The 21,391-nt window shown below is 38.5% G+C and overlaps 1 protein-coding gene across 1 annotated transcript in view; it reads right to left on the reverse strand.

Moving 5' to 3' along the window:
- LOC102221433 (xenotropic and polytropic retrovirus receptor 1 homolog) overlaps nucleotides 1–21,391 on the reverse strand; it is a 78,357-nt gene that overhangs the window by 32,977 nt on the left and 23,989 nt on the right. Inside the window, exons 2-15 of the mRNA XM_023334917.1 lie at nucleotides 21,203–21,254; nucleotides 9,808–9,909; nucleotides 9,507–9,730; nucleotides 8,654–8,803; nucleotides 8,464–8,547; nucleotides 7,672–7,753; nucleotides 5,064–5,153; nucleotides 4,605–4,702; nucleotides 4,283–4,462; nucleotides 1,892–2,057; nucleotides 1,631–1,822; nucleotides 1,085–1,248; nucleotides 860–999; nucleotides 439–660 (exon numbers count right to left, since the gene is read on the reverse strand). Coding sequence (XP_023190685.1) covers nucleotides 439–660; nucleotides 860–999; nucleotides 1,085–1,248; nucleotides 1,631–1,822; nucleotides 1,892–2,057; nucleotides 4,283–4,462; nucleotides 4,605–4,702; nucleotides 5,064–5,153; nucleotides 7,672–7,753; nucleotides 8,464–8,547; nucleotides 8,654–8,803; nucleotides 9,507–9,730; nucleotides 9,808–9,909; nucleotides 21,203–21,254 — 1,946 coding nt within the window. The remainder of the gene's footprint in view (nucleotides 1–438; nucleotides 661–859; nucleotides 1,000–1,084; nucleotides 1,249–1,630; nucleotides 1,823–1,891; nucleotides 2,058–4,282; nucleotides 4,463–4,604; nucleotides 4,703–5,063; nucleotides 5,154–7,671; nucleotides 7,754–8,463; nucleotides 8,548–8,653; nucleotides 8,804–9,506; nucleotides 9,731–9,807; nucleotides 9,910–21,202; nucleotides 21,255–21,391) is intronic.

Genomic DNA, 21,391 nt, shown 5'->3' on the forward strand with positions numbered 1-21,391 from the left:
TGTTTGGGCCTGTAAAGAGGTTTTGTTCTTTGGTTTCAATGTATTATGAAATACTTCATTGTATAATAATTGTAAAAACCCGGTCCACAGCAAAATTGCGAAGGGCTGAACGGTCCGTGCGACTAAAAAGGTTGGGAACCGCTGATTTAGACTATGCAGTTTCCCACCGGCAACAATTGTTGCCAAGTATAAAACCTATATTTTCACTAACATAACCAACATAAAATGTAATAATTCATAAATATCATGTGTGAAGGAGGTCTAAGGAATGAAATGCATGTACTTACTTTGCAAGAAAAAATTAGGGATTAAACGGGTTAATTTTGATTGGTACATTCTGAGAAAGACTATATGTATTGGGTGGAATACACGACTAACACAGACTATAGTTATGATATAGCAGAATATGATGAATGCCTATCTGGGACAAATGCTCACTGTGAGGCCAGCCGTGGCCGGCGCAGACTCATGCTGTAGCTTCTTTTCCAGCTTTTCTTGCCCTGCCGATTCCTGACTCCGTCCTCCTGGTCCATCATCTGCTCCAGCAGCGTCTGGTCATCGGCGTTGAGAGGGGCCACACTGATGTCTCGGACCGCCCTGAACTCACCACAGTTATTCAGATGCTCGTTCTCAAGTCGGAAGAAATTCCACACGAAGCGTCTGGAAATTAAAAAAACGATCCATAATGATGCATTAATGTTGCTCAGTGTCCCCGATAATTGATGCTAGTAATGTTGAATAAAGGATTTTTAAAAAATGGCTGCATCTTTTTCTGAAAAATCAATAACAGTTTTGCATGAGAAAGAAACAAAAAATAGACAATGAAGAGATGATTTAGGAAGACAAATCCTTTTAGCACCTGAAGACCTCCAGCGGAGCCAGCAGGGTAGCTAGAATGTCAGCCATGTCTGCAAAGTTGGTGAGCAAGGTGAGAGTGATTGTTAAAACCCAGGCGAAACGCAGGAGCACATCCTCCACTATAGCACAGTAATAATAGGCCTGTAGAGACAGAGGACATGAAACAGACCTCAGTAAATAGTTACATGAGTGAGCACAGATCCCAGAGCGCTCTGCTGAAGCTCACCTTCTGTGGGTAGACTATCTCCTCCCGTAGGAAAGTGTTCTCTCCTGCATTTCGGTCAAACAGGCCCCAGTCCATCTTCAGATCCCAGATCAGTGTATAACAAGAGCTTACAATTAAACAGGCAATGTACAAGTACAGGTAGATTTTGTGTTCGGGTTCGGAGTCTGTGGAGGAAGGAGTTGGCAGTTAGTTAAGAGGTGAAGACTCAAACACCCACAGACATTAAGGAGAAAAACAAAAACTGAACTAGTCACCTCTGGACTGTACTAGTGAGGGAGGGATGGATGGGGGGATGGATGGATGCATGGATGCATCCATGTACAACCATCACATTGTACATGGATGGATGTACAATGTGATGGTTGGATGATTGTGCTCACAGAAGACAGATGAATATTTAGATGTTGGACAGGGAATAAAAACTATATTGTTTTTCCAGAAACAATTTCCAGTTTTTCAGATCTAGATTCAGATTCTAGTTTCTCCAGACTGTAGGAAGACTTTATTTCATTACGAAAACCAGGTGTGTAAAAGTAAACACCTTACTTTTGTGTGTGTTGTACAGGGCGGAGAAAGTGACGACAAAGAAGGAAGTGGAGTACTTCCCAGCATTAACCAGATGAGGAAAGGCCCGCTTGGTGTCCCGATAGCGCCGCAGACACTGGGCGAATCGGAACCACGCAGGAAGACACTTGATGACCGCCCGAACACCATAGGAGTAGGTGTTACACACGCTTTCTGAACACAACACATTTATCAGCATCAGCCAGATATCTCTCTATCAAGAGACCTTTCTGTTCATCTCACCTGTGTTACTATAAAGCCCATCCTCTTTTGTCCACTCCAGCTCTAAGCTGTAGAAACAGATCATGTACTCCAGATCCATCAGAACCACCACCAGAGAGTTTAACTGGTCAGCCAGCCAGAAGTCTGCAAATCCAACATGATGAAATGGAGCAGTCACCACTCTGAACTGTGGAGGAAGGCAGACAGGACACAGTCACTGCTACAGGTCCAATTCACTGTCTCTTAAAAAATATCCATCTGCTTTGTAACATGAGTGTTTCAACTGTTTAGGGGGTAGGAGTTCATAAGTTCTCACTTCTTCCTACCCCATTTTGAGCATGATATGTTAACTGAAACAAAAAATCTGTATTTTCTCTTCTTTTTTATGCACTTCTTGTTACTGTGCACTATTTTTATTTATATTTGTATCATGTTCGAATAAATTTCAAATTTCAATTTCAAATTTCAAATTTCAATTTCAATGATGAAATGTGGAAAAAACAATCAGTTGAGATCCTCTGAAAGGCAATGTATAAATAAAAAATGACATACGTTTTCAAAATCAAAACTCATTAATTCCAAGACTGATGCATCTAATAAATAACTTCATACATAAGAAATGCATTTGTGCATACAGCAAAGATGTAGAGAACACTACCTGCTGTTGGGCCACTGGAATGTTGAAAATTAAATATATTTTTTTATATTTGTAGAACTTATATATTAACTTAGTACAAGAGAAAAAACTGTTGCCAGGTTTTTTTTGTCTTCTACTGTTTTTCACTGATTTGTTGGGAGCAACTGAAGCTAACTAACCAAGCTGTACCGCTGTAACCAACAGCTACAGTAGCCACCATCAGACCCGGCTTCAGAGGAGTTTTATTTAATATAAATAAATCTTTATGTAAAATGAAATAACCAAGTTGTTTATTAATACAAAATAAACAAAAATGACAAAAGGTTTAGGTGAGTCACCAGAAAATGATGAGTAATCATGCTCAGCATAAACTTTAGCTCAAACATCTCAGAAATTCATGTGTCCCATCTTTGAAGTATGTTTCTGTAAATGCAAAATTAGACAACAATGTGTGAGAGACGAACTGATTGAAAGGGGAATAGTATGCTGTTTATGCTAGCTATTCAGACAAAAGATATTTTGGAATGTGATTCTGAAATATCTGTAAAAACCCAGTACAGATTGCTGCCTGGTTAAAATGGCTCCTTACCTGAGCAGACCCTGCATCATCGCCCTGCTGCTGCCTCTGGTCTAATGTCTCCTGCCTGACTCTTTTCTCTTTCTATTGTGAAAATAAAAACTTCTTTTAAATATGTGAAAAAGCCATAGTGAGCCTAACGTCTGCTGAAAGAGGAGCGGGATTATTTCTGGCACTAAATAACCAGCGAGAGATGGAACATCGGCAGAGGTGGGAAGAATAGCAAAAAGTATACTCAAGTAAGAACAACTAACTCTTACTTGCTATATTTTTGGAAAATAGTGTAGAATTAAACATGAAAATGTCAGAATTTGTACACAAAAATAAAGAAAGAACCCAATTTAGACAGTTTAGCTGCAAAAATACTTCAGGTATCATTTGTGCTTTTGAGATACTAAACAGTTACAAAGTCGACCTTTTCCCACCTGAAAAACATCTCCAGAATTAAAGGACTAATGTCTCAGCAAAAAATAGAGAAATGCATCCATTTATTTTTAGTTGTATTGATTGCTGCAGCAGTGTCTTCACAGGTCTGCCTAACAAATAAATCCTCCAGCTGCAGCTGATCCAGAACGCTGCTGCTGACGTTCTGACTAAAACCAGGAGGATAGAGGACATCATCAAGTTCTAAAGCCCACTCACAGAATAGATTTTAAAATACTGTTGGTAGTTTATAAATCACTGAACAGCTTAGCACCACAATACATTAAAGATCTGCTGTTGTTCCAGACCTCTCAGGTCTTTGGTTCTGGTTCTGCTCTGCATCCCCAGAACCAAACATGTAGAAGCAGCATTGAGTTTTTGCACACCACAAATCTAGAACAAACTTCAAGAAAATTGCAAGACAGCCGTAATACTGAGTTCCTTTAAATCAAGACTAAAAACCCACCTGTTTAGAGTTGCTTTTGAGCAATAATAAATGAAACACTTACCAACATGTGTAATGATGTCACTTGACAAAATATAATGTTTCAGTTGTTGATTTTTGTGTTTTTATGATGTAAAGCACTTTGAAGTGCCTTGATGCTGAAATGTGCAGTACAAATAAACTTGATTGATTAATTGGTTATACATGTGCCTCCCAAAGGTGACAAATAAAACCTTGTTGTCATGGTAACGCATCATAAAAACTGCATAGCAGTGTTGCTGAATAAAATGTTAAATAAGAAGACGTTGTATTATGATTGAGAGGCCCTACCAGCAGCTTGAGCAGCCAGAAGCGGGACTTGTAGTAACAGGTCTTTGACGGGTTGATGAGAAACAGGAGGAAGACGCCATAAAGAGCCAGAGGGTTGGCCTGCATCGGAATCCTGATGTCATCACAGAAAAGACTTGACAGCAAGCTGACGCACCAGAGCACCCCCAACAGGCCTGCAATCTGCAGCCAAACATAAAGACTGGTTCAGTCAGTGAACAATCCATACAGACAGACTCAGCCCTTCTAACGCATTAATACAGGCACTGACTGAGATGTGTGTGTGTGTGGGTGAACGTGTCAGAGAGAGAGAAAGAGTTCTCACCTCAAACAGATGTTGGTGGGAGAGGTTGTTTCTGGGATTAAGTTCAAATATGAGGACATGATTAACTCCTGCCTGCCTCCAGCCATAGGTGTTGATCCCTAAAAGATGAGAAAAGAATGGAATCATATCCTTTAATACATAATTTAGGGCTCATACATGACATCAGTGTTTTCTGAAAATCACTTTTTCTATTACTAAAGCTTTGTATTGCTTTCCTGAAAGAGAAGTCTCTGACATGAATTTGTCTGTTTGAAATTGGTCAATAAATTCTGATTTGTGCATCTCTATGTCTTATTAAAGAAAACCAAAGGGCACAAAAAACTCAATTATAAAAGCTACTTCAATAAAAGCATGTCAAAGCAGTATAAGTGGGGGCGGAAGGCTTCAGTGCACAACCATTTGTAAAGAAATGATTCTAAAGAGTGATTAAAAATTCCATGTGTGTTAGTGTGCACTCACCTAAAAGGAAGAGAAACTCTATTAGCAGGAAGCCTCCTCTGTAGATCCTGACCACAGGCCAGACTTTAGAACCACCAATCTTCACAGCTCCTGTTGGAAGAAATGTGATGCAACAGCAGGAGAAGAAAGAAGAGGTCACATTACTGAATATGTTGTGGTGTAAAAGTATTAATGGAGAGAACCTGTGTCTGTAGTATAAATGCATTTAAGGTGATTCTGCTGTTTTAAATTGAAATGATAAACTGAGCTTACAGTGTCATTGACACTATAAAACCACTGAGATGATTTAAAAAGATGAACTACTGCGCTTTCACTTTGTGTACACAAAAGCTTTTAAATATTTCCCACAGAATACTGGAATACAGAGTGTCACCGTTTTCGTCTGTAGTAACTGGGTTAAACGTCAAAGCTGTCTTGTGATGTAATCAGGGTAAATCAAACCGTAAACACAAAAGTGGAGGAACTTGTGAGGAATTCAGCAAAGATTTGAGCAATTTATCTACAGTTTTGAAGGAGGAAGCCAGATGGAGTGATGAATAAGAAGGAGCTGCTTCTACTGAAGGACTGCAACGCTGTTTTTCTGAGCCATATTGATCAGAAAGCAACGATGATTCCAACATTTCTGGGAAGGAAGGATCCAACAGTGAAGGGTTGGAGCTGGATGTCTGTCGCCTCCAAATCACTGAATGGTAATAAACACATCTATGAACATAATAGTTATTCATTTATAGTATTCTGTGAGAAATCTTTTTTATTAAAAGCTTTTGTGAACACAGAATAAAATCACAAGAGTTCATCTTTTTAAATGTAAGTGGTTTTATTGTGTCAGTGACATTTTAATGTTTGTCAATCCTTCCTCAGTTCAAAAACATGACTGTCAGGTTAACTGGTCTCTTTAAATTCTGTGTGTCTCTGTGTTGCCCTGCGATGAACTGGTGACCTGTTCAGGGTGACCCCGCCTCTCGCCCGATGACCGCTAGAGAGGGGTACCAGCACCTCTCCTGACCCCTCAGGGGTGATACGCGTGTTGGATGATGGACAGATGGGTGACTGAATTGAAATGACTTTTTTTGGTAAAGTGCATGGAGATAACATCTGTTGTGAATTGGTGCTATATAAAAAAAAACTGAACTGAATTTCCTTAATTGCACAATACAAGCTGTGCAATTGGTAAAGCTTTCACCAAGATAATAGAAGAATGATGACTGACATTCATCATTCTTATGTTAGATTATAGATATAAATGGGCACTAAATTATCATCACATCTGTGATTTTATTTCATCAATAGGACAGGTATCATACTGTCCACCTCATCTGGTGTAAATTAATAGGGATGAAATTCAGAAAATCTGATTTTTATAGTTAAAATCTGGGATTTAAACTATTCTTAAATGAATTGGATCATATTAAGAAAAATAACACATGATCAGAAAATTCCTATTTTTTTAGTATCTTTAAGTTGTCGCTTTACAGATATCCTTAGAACAACATTTTAGTAATAACAATAACCTTTATTTAACCAGATAAAAATCTTTGTTGAGATTCAAAATCTCCTTTTCAAGATGGACCTGGCAAACTGGCAGCATGGCTGACAAATATCAAAATCATCCATGTAGTTTTAAAAGAATCAAAGCAGTCATAAATAATATTCTCCATACTACAGACTCCAGAATTTTATATGCAACAAACCCAAAAAGCTACCCGAATACTTTTTGAAGTGAGATAAATGATCTGACTGACAGGCAGTTGAACTTCTGCATGACACACAACATCCCAAAGGAGAACCAAGCAGAAGCACCACTAACCTTTGCATATTGTTATGTCAAACTTTGTTTTATTTCAATCAATCCATCAAGTAATCAATTTTAGCTATAAAGCACCCTTCATGTTGGAAGCAGATCGCTGGAAACAAATAATAAATGGTATTTTTGAACTGGGTTTGAACCATACAGAGTCACAGTCTGCAGGTGCAAATACCAGAGTTGTGAAGTAAACTGAAACTGGTGGGATAATCCCTTTTGCTCCAATCTCTATAAGAGGGCTGGTGGATATTAAAAGCGATGTACCTTTATCTTTTCTTCACTTCCCTGGACTAGCCAGGGGAGTCATTGCTATATTCTTTGCTTAATTTCTTAATAAAATAATAATCAAAATGCATATTGGTTCATTCTTGATTGACTCACCTAAGGTAAGACGTATTTATCTCCTTAACAATTTGTCATTTGATCTGCATATTTAGCTGCAGATAGGACACAAGAACCTGATCACAATAATTGATTACAGTGGAGTAATAAATGATTTGAACATTTAGGTCTTTGTATAAGATCACCACCTGTGCACAGACAGCTGTAGAGGGATTTGTAGCAATTTTCTCCCAACTCAAGATAGCTAATGTGTAAGTCTACATTGAGTCAGAGTCATATGTTCTCTCAAGCAACAATGTGACCTATAATAAAAATAACTTGTGGACAATATCAAATTCCATGAAGTAAAAACTGAGTCAACTTTTCATTGTAAACAAGTTTGTTTGAAGGGGTGTGCAGGGGTGTGTGTGCGTGGGCGTGTGTGTTGGCGTGTGTGTGTGTGGCTGCGTGCGCGTGTAATACCTGTAATGACTACAGTGACAATCAAGACGAGGAATACTCCACAGTAAAGTCCCACTCTGAAGGTGGTCCAAGCTGGAGCAGGCTGTGAACACACACACACACCCACACACATTTCTTAAATCCACACCATCACAAACAACTACAACTTCTGGAACTGGAACCACTGGGTCAAAGAATTACATTCAGTATAGAGCAGACGAGTTTGGAAAAGTCTATACCCATATAAATCCAAACTAATATTATATGTATGATTGAACATTAGATGGTTTATTTGGTCAGACTGAACAGACTGGCAGAACCTGATTTGATTATTTGATTGGCCTTATTGTAAAATTCATCATCAACTACAGCTATTCCACTTGAAGCAGTGAAATCGAAGACAGAGGCAGAGTCTTATTGGCTGGGGCCTGGACAGAGCCAACAGTATGATCTCTGCCAGCATGTTAGGCTTGGTGCATCACACCGCAGCTAGCATCACTGTGAGTTTTAGACTTCAGAACTTGAAAATTCTGACCTCTGAGTATAATGAGAGTGACAAATTGAACCATCTTTTGTCTATATCTATGAAAAGAAATGTTTCTTATACTTGTGGGTTTTAATTCTTCCTTATTGTAAGACAAAAGATAACTCTATGGTGTTAGTTTGTGCGGTTGTGCTACAGAGCATCACTGCATTATATGATCATATAAAAAGAATCTCAAACAATATCAATGGAACCATTTTGTTTTCTTATTAATTTGGAGCAACAGAACAATGTTCTTCTAAGCAGGACGTTTAAGCTGTGTGACTGACTTGTGCAGCTCCCAGTGGAGGAACTCTCAGCCTCTTCATGGCCTTCTGCCGGTCGCCGCCTTCCAGCTCTGTTGTGACCAGAGCCTAGTGAGCACAGACCAAAACATAAGAAACCATTTTTCTATTAAAACTTCTTTTACACATGACTAGTTAAACATCTAGTTAACTCTGAGGTGTGTGTGACTTTCACCTCAGTCTCAGAGATGAGTTGGGTGATCTTCTTGCATGTATAAAATGGAGCCACTTCAACGTGGGCCACCCTCCAATCTGCCCCCTTGGAAGTTTCCAAAATCTTATCATGCTTCTTGAGAATCTTCCTGAATCCTGTGAAGTTCAAGTTCTGACAGGAAGTGAAAAGAGGAACAGTGAGTCAGTGAAGCCCACCAACCGCAGGTCTGTAGACACAGGTGACACATAATGTTAGCACAGCTGTCTAAATTGTGACTGCAATTTAACACATCAGATCTATGACCCACAGGGTAGCTCCAGTGCCTCCATCTGTCAACAGGGTAGACATAACCAGGACAGATGCTGCATTCCAGTTGTGGTTGGAACTGGAAAATTCTGACTTCCCAATCTGAAAAATCATCTGTAACATTCTCTGAAGTCAGATTTCCCACTGAGAGCCTGGAAGCAACTCCATCTACCCTCAGTGAACAATGTCTATAGTTGTTGTCGCCATGATGAAGTTCCGACTTCTTAACTAGGATTCTGTTACCTCGGGTCTGAACTCAAACCCAGCACTGAGTTCACTGGAATGCAGCAAGAGAATCATGTGTGCTCAAATACCTACAGGAAGAGAAACCTCAGAGTGGCTAAGTAAACGTTGTGGTAGAGAGATGACTATCCCTGCCTGCACAGGAAGAACATGGAAACTGCTCACAGAAAGGCCGTCAGTGGGATATGCTGAGAGCAAACAATCCTTAGGCACTGTGCTACATCCATTTAATTATGGATTAAAATTCTCTAATAAAACCTGAAAAGAGCCATTGTAATGTGCTGATATTTGAACTTGTCAGTACATAAACTGTCTTATCATCTACCTGATAATTCTGCAGCAGTATAAGGCTGAGGTAGAACTCGGAGAAGGCCAGCTGCAGATCCTTAATGTTTCTATGTTTGCATCTCTCCTTCTGTGAAAGGGCAAACACAGTTTTCCTTCTTCTGAGGCCCAGCCCGGTGGCAGAGCTCTCCCTCTGGGCGTCCAGCGATGACTGCAGCTCATTCTGCAGCGTGGCGAAGCATCGCTGAGCCTCGGCCAGCTTTTCTGTTGGGGAGGAAACAAAAGTGACCTAAAGATGTAGAAGGAAGTTGTGCCTCATAGTACTGTACTGCTGGAATTACCAGAATAGAAGGTATTGATTTTGGCCAGCTCTTTCTCACAAGTCTGGAAAAACTTCTCCTCAAACTTGGCATAATACCTCTTGACTGTATCATCGTCTGTGACTGTAAAAAACAAAATAAAGCAATTTGTTACACCAATAAGGAAAACTTGCCTTCATCCATTCCATGTAGATACTAAGTTATAGCAGTCAAAGGGACACAGAAGGTTGAACTAATGTACTAAGTCTCTCTGGGACTTGAAAAAACTACTCAATGCAAAAACCCTTTATTTTGTTTTTCAACCACCAGGGGGAGTGGTGAGACAGCAGACAGATCTACCACAATAACAGGCACGGAACGTTCTTCTTCTGTGTTTCTGCGTTTTCTAGGGGTCTGTTCAATATGACAAAGACATACTGACAGAACATCCACTATTTTAGGACAATTATCACAGTTGTATTTCATCCCTTAATGCTGCTAACAGAGTGTAGTTCTGTGGTAAGGTCAACAGAAACAATAACCGCAATATGTACAGCAAGGAAAACACACACACACACACACACACACAAAAAAACAATTTATATGCTGACTGGCCAAAATAAAAATGAACTAAGCAAATAGGTATGAGCCTCCTATTGGATGATTACTGCATGGGCAATTATGTTTCAACTGGCAAAAAATTATTTAACCCCAACTGCTGCAGTGAGTTGCTTCTCATTTCTTAAATAACCATGTTGAAAGACACATCTTGTGGTTGTAGAAAAGATGTCAGTCTGTTTGAGAGGGGTCAAATCAGTGGCATGCATCAAGCAGAGGAGATTGCAGAAACTATTAAAACTGGGTAAAGAACTGTCCAAAGTGTTATTAAAAATAGTGGGGATCCATCGTCTTTGAGGAAGAAATGTAGCCAGAAGAAAATCCTGAATAATCATGATTGGTGACCACTTAGGCAATTGGTGAAATCAAATCAAACAAAAACAGTAGAACTCCGGGGTATGTTTAACCTGTTTTATCCAAATTTATTTTGTGCACAATATCTGCATGCCTTTCAATCCTTGGATGTCCCCAACACATACTATTTATGAATTATTGCATTTTATGTTGGTTATGTTAGTGAAGATGTAGGTTTTATAGCCTGCAACAATTGATGCCAGTGAGAAAGTGCATAGTCTAATTGATACAAATCTGGCCAATTTATACATATAAAAATAAGAAAAATAATAACATACATAACCTTTTATTACAAGACATGATTTAGAGCACAGGTGTCAAACTCCAGTCCTCGAGGGCCGCTGTCCTACAGCTTTTAGATGTGCCACAGGTACAAAACACTGGAATGAAACGGCTTAATTACCTCCTCCTTGTGTAGATCAGTTCTCCACAGCCTTGCTAATGACCTAATTATTCTATTCAGGTGTGGTGCAGCAGAGGCACATCTAAAGTTGGAGGACAGCGGCCCTTGAGGACTGGAGTTTGACACCCCTGATTTAGAGGTTCATCCAGGCATTATATACTGCCTGGCCAAAAAAAAGTCGCCACCTGGATTTAACTAAGCAAATAGGTACAAGCCTCCTATTGGATAAGTACTGCATAGGCGATTATCTTTCAACTGGCAACAAGTTATTTAACCCCAGCTGATGCAATGAGTAACTCCTCATTTCTTAAACAACCATGGCAAAAGACACATCCTGTGGTCGTGGAAAAGACGTTAGTCTGTTTAAGAAGGGTCAAATCATTGGCATGCATCAAGCAGAGAAAACATCTAAGGAGATTGCAGAAACTACTAGAATTGGGTTAAGAACTGTCCAACACATCATTAAAAACTGGAAGGATGGTGGGGAACCATCGTCTTCCAGGAAGAAATGTGGTCGGAAAAAAATCCTGAATGATCGTGATCGGCGATTACTTAAACGTTTGGTCAAATCAAATCGAAGAAAAACAACAGCAGAACTCAGGAGTATGTTTAATTGTGAACGCAAAAGCATTTCCACACGCACAATGCGAAGGGAACTCAAGGGGTTGGGATTGAACAGCTGTGTAGCCGTAAGAAAACCTCTAATCAGTAAGGCTAACCAGAAAACAAGGCTTCAGTTTGCTAGGGAGCATAAAGATTGGACTCTGGAGGAATGGAAGAGGGTCATGTGGTCTGATGAGTCCAGATTTACCCTGTTCCAGAGTGATGGGTGCATCAGGGTAAGAAGAGAGGCAGGTGAAGTGATGCACCCATCATGCCTAGTGCCTACTGTACAAGCCTGTGGGGGCAGTGCTATGATCTGGGGTTGCTGCAGTTGGTCAGGTCTAGGTTCAGCAACATTGTGTGCCCAAAGAATGAGGTCAGCTGACTACCTGAATATACTGAATGACCAGGTTATTCCATCAATGGATTTTGTCTTCCCAAATGGAACGGGCATATTCCAAGATGACAATGCCAGGATTCATTGGGCTCACATTGTGAAAGAGTGGTTCAGGGAGCATGAGACATCTTGTTCACACATAGATTGGCCACCATAGAGTCCAGACCTTAACCCCATTGAGAATCTTTGGGATGTGCTGGAGAAGGCTTTGCGCAGTGGTCAGACTCTCCCATCATCAATACAAGATCTTGGTGAAAGATTAATGCAACACTGGATGGAAATAAATCTTGTGACACTGCAGAAGCTTATTGAAACAATGCCACAGCAAATGCGGGCTGTAATCAAAGCTAAAGGCGGTCCAACAAAATATTAGAGAGTGACCATTTTTTGGTGGCGACTTTTTTTTTTGGCCAGGCAGTGTATATACGTATATACACACACACATATACAGTGCCTTGCGAAAATATTCGTCCCCCTTGAACTTTTCAACCTTTTGCCGCTTTTCAGGCTTCAAACATAAAGATCTAAAATTGTTATTTTATTATTACTAATTTGTGAAGAATCAACAACAATCATGAGGTGGAATGAAATTTATTGGATATTTTAAACTTTTTTAACAAATACAAAACTGCAAAGTAAAGCGTGCAATATTATTGGCCCAGTTGTGTTAATACTTTGTAGCGCCACCTTTTGCTGCGAATACAGCTGCAAGTCGCTTATCAGTTTTGCACCTGGAGAGACTGAAATTCTTGCCCATTCTTCCTTGCAAACCAGCTGGAGCTCAGTGAGGTTGGATGGAGAACGCTCGTGAACAGCAGTTTTCAGCTCTTTCCACAGATTCTCCAATGGATTCAGATCTGGACTTTGACTTGGCCATTCTAACACCTGGATATGTTTATTTGTGAACCATTCCATTGTAGATTTTGCTTTATGTTTGGGATCATTGTCTTGTTGGAAGATAAATCTCCATCCCAGTCTCAGGTCTTTTGCAGACTGCAGCAGGTTTTCTTCCAGAATGGTTCTGTATTCGGCTCTATTGATCTTCCCATCAATTTATATATATATATATATATATATATATATACTGTATATACAGTACAGACCAAAAGTTTGGACACACCTTTCTAATTCAATGGGTTTTCTTTATTTTCATGACTATTTATAAGGCAAGAAATCCCACTTATTAACCTGACAGGGCAGGTTGACCTATGAAGTGAAAACCATTTCAGGTGACGACCTCTTGAAGCTCATCAAGAAAATGCAGAGTGTGTGCAAAGCAGTAATCACAGCAAAAGGTTGATACTTTGAAGAAACTAGAATATAAGGGGTATTTTCAGTTGTTTTACACTTTTTTGTTTAGTGCATATTTCCACATGTGTTATTCATAGTTTTGATGCCTTTAGTGTGAATCTACAATGTCAATAGTCATGAAAATAAAGGAAACTCATTGAATTAAAAGGTGTGTCTAAACTTTTGGTCTGTACTGTATATAGTTTTTTTTTTAAATAATATGTGTTTATGAAAGCCAGGAAACCCTTTAATATAGAACCTTCATAGCATAGGAGGAACGTAGTGTATGAATGCAGTATAGCAGCAGAAGGACAAAGGGACAAAGACAAAATGGTTTCTGCAAATAGAAAAATCAGGAAGTACTTTCTAACTGAAATGTGCTGATGTAGGATTAATCTGCTGCACATGCAGGAACTCTGGGTCTTTGAAAACATTCTAAGTTTGCATGTTTTGACATAAATATCAACATAAGCTGACATAAGAAAATGAGCCAAAATCTTTATTTACTTGTGGGGAAAAAACAAGAAGAGTTTTGGTCCAACTGAAAATAACATAATATTAATGGATATACTGTATTACCAACAAGGCTAGATTACTTTTTGGAAATACCTGATCTTCTTAATTATTGAATTTCTTTATTAATAGGATAAGATTAACAAGGTACAAGAAAACTGTACCTGTACAGTTATCCCAAGATAACTGGGTGCAGTTTGGTGTTAATGTTTGTTTTCTTTTATTTAATGTTTTAAGCAATCTCTTAAATAGCCACAAATCTCTGCTAGGTGTGTCTAGCATTATCAATAAAAATCTTTTATTAAATGAGCACCGTCTAGTTGGTCCATGTATCTTAACTATCACTGCTTTTTCCTGTACATCTGTAGGAACACAGCATCATCCTGTCTGGTGGAAGATCTGTTTGGGGTTTCATTAACAAGTCATTTGGCAAAAAGTTTAGAATCAGTCAATCAGAGGAAAGACCTTAGTGGACAGTAAACAAGACTTCTGACTCAACAATGTCTTTATTGTCAGCACTAAAACATCCAAACATGTATTAAACACTGACAGTTGGATTTCACTTTTTTTTTAATTTTGGTAATTCAGAGAAACTGTAGTTTAGGAAATTGGATGACTGTGGCAGTTTTGCTGTGCTGGCTTCATTTTGATCGACCGATAAGGAAACCAGACACTTTAATATCTTTATCTCTTGTGATGAGAAGGACTATACAGGAATTATTTTTCCAGACATGACTGATCGTTGGTACTTCTGAGGTGGAGACAGCTGAAAGACATGTTGAAATTAGGAATAAATAGAGATGGCGATGATATAAATGTTAGAGTGATACAATTCCAGGGTGGATTACCAGGTTAGTCAGAAGATAAAAATGAACAACCTGTGATTCACACAATGTTAAGTAGGAGCATCTGACCATCTGCACAGGGATCGACCCATATGCTGATTAAATGATCAACTAGCAGACAGAGCTGATACTGTGTTGTTTTTGTAAATAAGCATAAGGTAAAAGTCTAAACAGTTTATGTCCAGGATGTGTGTCTGCAGAGATGCTGACTTCAATTTTCCTGACCCTAAACCTGCAGCAGTCCTGGATGGAAGATCAGCCGTAATGATGTTCACTGCAGACCTGAACATTTGTTGCAGTTTGGACCCGTCCTGTTCTGAAAAACAGCCATGAAGATTTTGAGCAGCTCCTTTGTTGGACTTTTGGAGTTGCTGCAGGAAGTTCAGTCTTGGTCTATATTTCTATTTCTATAAATGTACAGTGGCTTGCAAAAGTATTGGGCATACTCCTTGAACTTTTCCATAATTTGTCATATTACAGCCACAAACATAAATATGTCTTTGGAACTTAATGTGAAAGACCAACACAAAGTGGTATACAATAGTGAAGTAGAAAGAAAATTATATATGATTCAAAACATTTCTTTACAAAGTGTGGTGTGTAAAAATATTCAGCCCCCTGAGTCAATACTTTATGGAACCACCTTTTGCTGCAATTCCAGCTGCTAGTCTTCAGGGTTTGTCTCTACCAGCTTTGCTCATCTGTGACAGAAATTTTTGCCCATTCTTCTTTGCAAAACAGCTCAAGTTCAGTCAGATTAGATGGATAACAGGACTTCTTATGGTTTTCTTCTTGCCGCTCTTTCAGAAAGATCACATTTGTGCAGTGATGACTAATAGTTGTCCTGTGGACAGATTCCTCCTCTGAGCTGTGGATCTCTGCCTTTGGTCCAGAATCACCATGGGCCTCTTGGCTGCATCTCTGATCAGAGCTCTCCTTGTTCAACCTAGGAAATCTTTTTACAGCCTAAGTCTGCTTTAAACTTCTCCACAGCTTTCTCCCTCACCTGTCTGCTGTGTTCCTTGGACTTTGTGATCCTGTTTGCTCCCCAATATTCTCTGAACCTCTGAGGCGTCACAGAGCAGCTGGATTTCTACTGAGATTAGATTACACACAGGTGGACTCTGTTCAGTCATTAGCAGACATCAGGAAACTCCTGAAGGAAACTGGTTGCATTCAGAGAAAAGGGGGATAAATACTTTTGCACAACACACTTTTCAGTTTTTATTTGTAAAAAATGTTAAAAATGTATAATTTCTTTTCTACTTCACAATTGTATACCACATTATGTTTGTCTTTCACATAAAATTTCAATTAAGTCAATTCTTGTTTCCTTCTTTTTTATATACATACCTAAACTATTAAAAATGACCAGTAACAATGTTTTCTGAGGATCTTTTGGAACTGTGACTTATCAACAGCATCCAAACATCGTGTGAGCAGGTGGTGTTGAGTCACACCGTGCAGACTAAGTGAATCACCGTGTTCTAACTTGGACTCTTTTAGACAAAACACCAAATTAAGTCAGTTGGAGTGCGCCGACCACTCCCTGTAAAACTTCCCTGCATCACACAAACAGTTGGCACAGTCAGAAGACAGTAATCTTCTTATCCCTTTTTGGCCTTATTCTGCTGTTTTCACTCTCTGTCTCAGCACATGTCATCATCATTATCATCATTATCATCATTATGACACATCTGTCTCAGTAACAGCCTATACTTTCCATTTTAAAATTGAAGGGTTTTAGGTTTATTATTTAGCAACACCCCTTTTCACTCTTACTCAGCTTTCTGCAATACGCAGCAGCAACAACACAAGGCTGCAGCTGGTCCACAGATAAGGACTAGTTTTATAAAAATGAAAAAAAAAAACAGTTGTCCTACACCTGAGAACTGATTTCCTCTTTCTGCAGGGCCTCACCAGTTTATAAAAAATATTAAGGCTGTACCTTGGTAGAAAAGCTATTGTGGCTTTAATTGTCAAACAGGCTGATGAAAATGCCGATCATTTCATCAATTCTATCACATTTTATTGTATATGTGCCAGTAGGGATCACCATAGTAACTTGTGTATTACAATAAACATCAACAATGAGCATGCCAACCTCTGGATCACATTGGCCTCTCTCAGCTAGGTGCATCCTGAGTAGACCCTACTGTTAATGTGGATGGATGTTGTTCTAGGTGAACTCTGTTGTCAACCATACACAGCGATTCATGGAACTAGTATTCGCTAACGGCTCTGACATGATTCAAGACATGTCAGAGCAAAGGTGAGCAAAATGGCTCCAGAATGGCATCTGGAAATCACCACATAACTTGGATTGTAGGACAAAACCCCCCAGATCTTATCTCAGGATGACAAAGCAGAAATCTAGACTAACTAAAGAAGCTATACATGTCTGGACAAAGTGAGAGTTTATCTATTAAATTGACTGAGGATGAATACATTAACTAAAAACTGGTGTATAGAGATTTTTTAGAAGCATCTTTGTGAGCCTGTTGCTTTATTATTAAACTGAATATCACTTTTTTTATCATTTTTGTCCAGGTCACCTTAAAAATTGAGCTATTACTGTTACAGGTTCATTCTCTTCAGAAAAGTACTTGTTAGGTACACAGAGACATGAAAATTTGGGCCAATGTTGACAGCGGATGTTAACACTGATATTATGGCAGTATTTACCAATATTTTATTTCATCAAATGTTTTATTTGATTACTCAATAAATTGTCAGAATAACCGATAGAAAACTCGATTACTAAAATAATCGTTTTCAACAGCCCTAGTAACAAAATGGTGACAGTTTGAACAAATATGTAAAAAACATATCTTTTATAAAAGTAACATTTTACTTTGCATCAATGAGCTGAAAGTTCAAATTAAAAACCTCCTAAAATAAAATAAAAAGGTTGAAATGATGATATAAAAATGATTTAAATCATAGGTGCAAATATTGTAAGAGCTGAACATCTCATGAACATCTCAAACTGAACATTTTACTATGTTCACATTTTTCTTAAGAATTATTTCAAACTTGAACTTAGTGAATATTGTTGGCAAAGTTAAGACGCCAACATACTTCATCTGATGCAGAACAGTCACATTATTTTGGTACGTTTCTATCCACACACCTCTCACACACTGGCGCTACATCTCCCACATCAGTGTATGTCACGCGCCTTCTCACAGGGTTCTAAAGAGAGGCTGGCTTGGCTTCTTCAGCACCTGCCTGTTAAAGTCCACAAGTCGGAAGCTGAGTCCTCCCTCAAATCTTATCTGCCACTTTAACCAGGTTACCAAGCCTGGCTTCACTGAGCGAGGCAGGGTAAGCTACTGCTGCAGCTCCACTGTGTGGTGTAGTGATTACAGTCTGTCTCTGACAGCTTGCCAGGGTAAGGAAGCACAATGACCACCTCATCTTGCCATTACTACATGTTGGACAAGAAATAGAACAGATATCACTAAGTAAAGTACTCAGTGGCAGTAATTCAACTTCGACACATTACTGAATTCATTGTTTTTTCAGTTTCTTTCTTTAAACTGAAAAAAAAACTGAAAGTCACTAATTAGACTGATGAGCAGTTAGTTTGAGATGTGTGAAGACACATTAGAACAAGTATTTTACAAAAAGGTTGAATGGACTGTGTAAGTACAACCTACAGTCTAGTACAGACAGTAGCATACAACTCTGTGACCTGGTCACTACACCAGCACTACATAGTGCACATTTTGAAAATGTCAAATAAATGTTTGCATCAAAAATTTAGTGGGCCATTATAAGTCCATTACCATCAATTCAGTTTCTGAAGTGCAATAACATATTTAGCCAGTAGAGGCACTCTCACTACCTTTGATGTTCATACCTCATTACATTCATTATATTCTGCAACCCAAAAACCATCTTCGCCTTCAGTCAAGCTAAATGTGAAGCTCTAGACCTTTGATTTTTTTATTTTTGATAAATACCATAATATGAAATGTGTTGTAATTTTGAAACAACAGTATTATTTCTATTTTTGGGTTCAAGAAAAAGACAAGCATACAACTTTTGCAAACGGATGATGGATACATTTTCTTACATATGACTACTAAACTCTCACTAATCTTTTATTAAAATAGAGCTTAGTTTTAGTTACTAAAATATTGACACTTTTTATTATTACTCATTTATTTTATTATGATTGGAGCATTTCAACAAAATTTCATTTAATATGTAAATTTTAAATGTACAGTTTAATGACAACAAAGTTTGTCTGCCTATGTATATGACGTAGATATTTGCTAAAAGCTGCATTCAATATTCTATCTATATTTAAAAATGTGACTTGGTTTCTTATCATTTTTAGCCAAAGTGACTAAGAACTAGGGCTGCACCGATTGCAATTTTCTGGCCGATCACTGATTACCAATCTTTTAAAAAGCCTAACTTACCAATTCTGATTTTGCCCGATGCCATTTTTTTGTCTGAAAAGAAGGTTGCTGAATTGGAAACAATGGGATGACAAATGTGCAGACATAAGCTGGTCGGCCGGTTTGTCAGTCAAACCTCTCTCACGGTAGAAAAAAAAAGCACAGTGTGTGATTCTTAGACCTTTGCCGATGTTGATAACATCAATGGATAAGATCGGCCGATCACTGATGTCCCAAAATTAAGGAAATTGGCATTGATAAAATCAGCTGGCCGCTAAATCAGTGCACCCCTACTAAGAACCATTGTGGAAGGTCCAAACAGCCACTTCTGGGTCTGCAGGCACAGGGTGCAGCCCCAGCCTTCTATAAATGATTCTCTGCTCGCATGGGGAAAGATGTGGATATGCTGAAAACAAAATCATGGTTGCTAATGCAGAAAATGTGAAATAAAAAAAACTATGCACATCTTACATTAATAATTGTATATCACTCAGTTCTAAAATATATGGTCACAACCTAAATTAATAATGTAATGATTCATAATCAAGAAAATGACAATTTTGTCTTAAATGTCAAACTTTTAATTTCCCTTAATCCAGAAGACATTCCTCAGAAACAAAATATCTACAAGCATTCCCCAGTTTGTGAAAAGCTGGAAAAAACGGACAACATCAGACATTTCACAGCACATGTGTCAAACTCCAGTCCTCAAGGGCCGCTGTCCTGCAACTTTTAGATGTGCCACTGCTGCACCACACCTGAATAGAATAATTAGGTCATTAGCAAGGCTGTGGAGAACTGATCTACACAAGGAGGTAATTAAGTCATTTCATTCCAGCATTTCGTACCTGTGGCACATCTAAAAACCGCAGGACAGCGGCCCTTGAGGACTGGAGTTTGACACCCCTGTTTCACAGGTTCCTTTTAAATGAGTTCTAACCAAGTTAAACTGAAGATGTCTTCTAACATGTTTTTAGATAAACTTTAGCTAGATTAGAACACTATGAAAGTTTCATGGTGGTTCCTTCAACTTATATATTTAGTTAAATATAGAAACTGCCTTCACTGGAATCTGAATCCACTGATTTCTTCTGTTCTTACATTTAAGCCTCACACCACTGCTGTACTCTCTTATCTCTTTGTATTTGGGCACAGCATAAATATACAATCTAAATTAAAGCTTAAACATAATATCTGAATGACAGTAATTTATAGGAAGCCTGAAAATAAGAAGGAAGTAATCATTTCAGACACACACTCATTGTGTGTGGTCATGTCTAACAAAGATGAGCTCATTTAACAACAAAAAGCCTGCTTTGTCAAATGAAGATACCAGTTAAAGGTGACATAGACATGCCATGATGAGAAGTATTATTTAGTACAAACAGGCCTGTAATTATCCCAAAAAAAAGAGTCCCACTAACTGGTTAGTCCATGAAATGCTTCATTTAGATGATTCTATGGCTCCTGGTGGTGTAACTTTACAAGAAATGCACCATTAAGGAATAACACAAGTTGAGGTAGTACATGTAAAAAAAATAATTAAAAAAACAAGTGAGAGAGAATGACACATTATAATACCAGGCACAGGGCTGTATTTTCTATGCCAGCATTACTGCAGTCGATTAAAGGACACAACAGAATGCAGTGCTGTGTTTCCATAATGACCAACGGTGATGCTGCGGCTTAATTGTGGAGCACAGCCGAGGAGAATACAGCAGTGATTGTTAATGGAAATATTGTATTTAACAGTGTCCTGTATTATATTTAATGAAACAATAACATTAATGTGCCAAATGAGACGTTTAATGTTTTGCACAAATGTTTAAGTACTTGCATAAGAGCCGTATGGGCTAGAAACTGGTTCTAATTAGACCCAAAATCACATCTGCAGGTTGGAGACTAAGATGTGAATGAAGGCGTTTGAGGTTATAATTATTCATACAATAACTATATATTAGGTAAGGGATATGATTAGTAGGACTGTGTGTGTCTGGAATACCTTCAACGGATGGAGCTTGGTCCTGTGCAGCATACAACATCTCCTTAAACGCCTGCAGACAAAACAAGAAAAAAAGAAACCAATAATGCACCATAAATGATTCTCTTCCTTAAGTTTTAGACTATGAAAAGGCATTTTAACTTATTCAAAAAGTATTTTATATGATAAAATTATTCTTAATAAAATTGT

Source organism: Xiphophorus maculatus, chromosome 6 (assembly GCF_002775205.1).
Source record: "Xiphophorus maculatus strain JP 163 A chromosome 6, X_maculatus-5.0-male, whole genome shotgun sequence".
Classification (NCBI taxonomy): domain Eukaryota; kingdom Metazoa; phylum Chordata; class Actinopteri; order Cyprinodontiformes; family Poeciliidae; genus Xiphophorus; species Xiphophorus maculatus.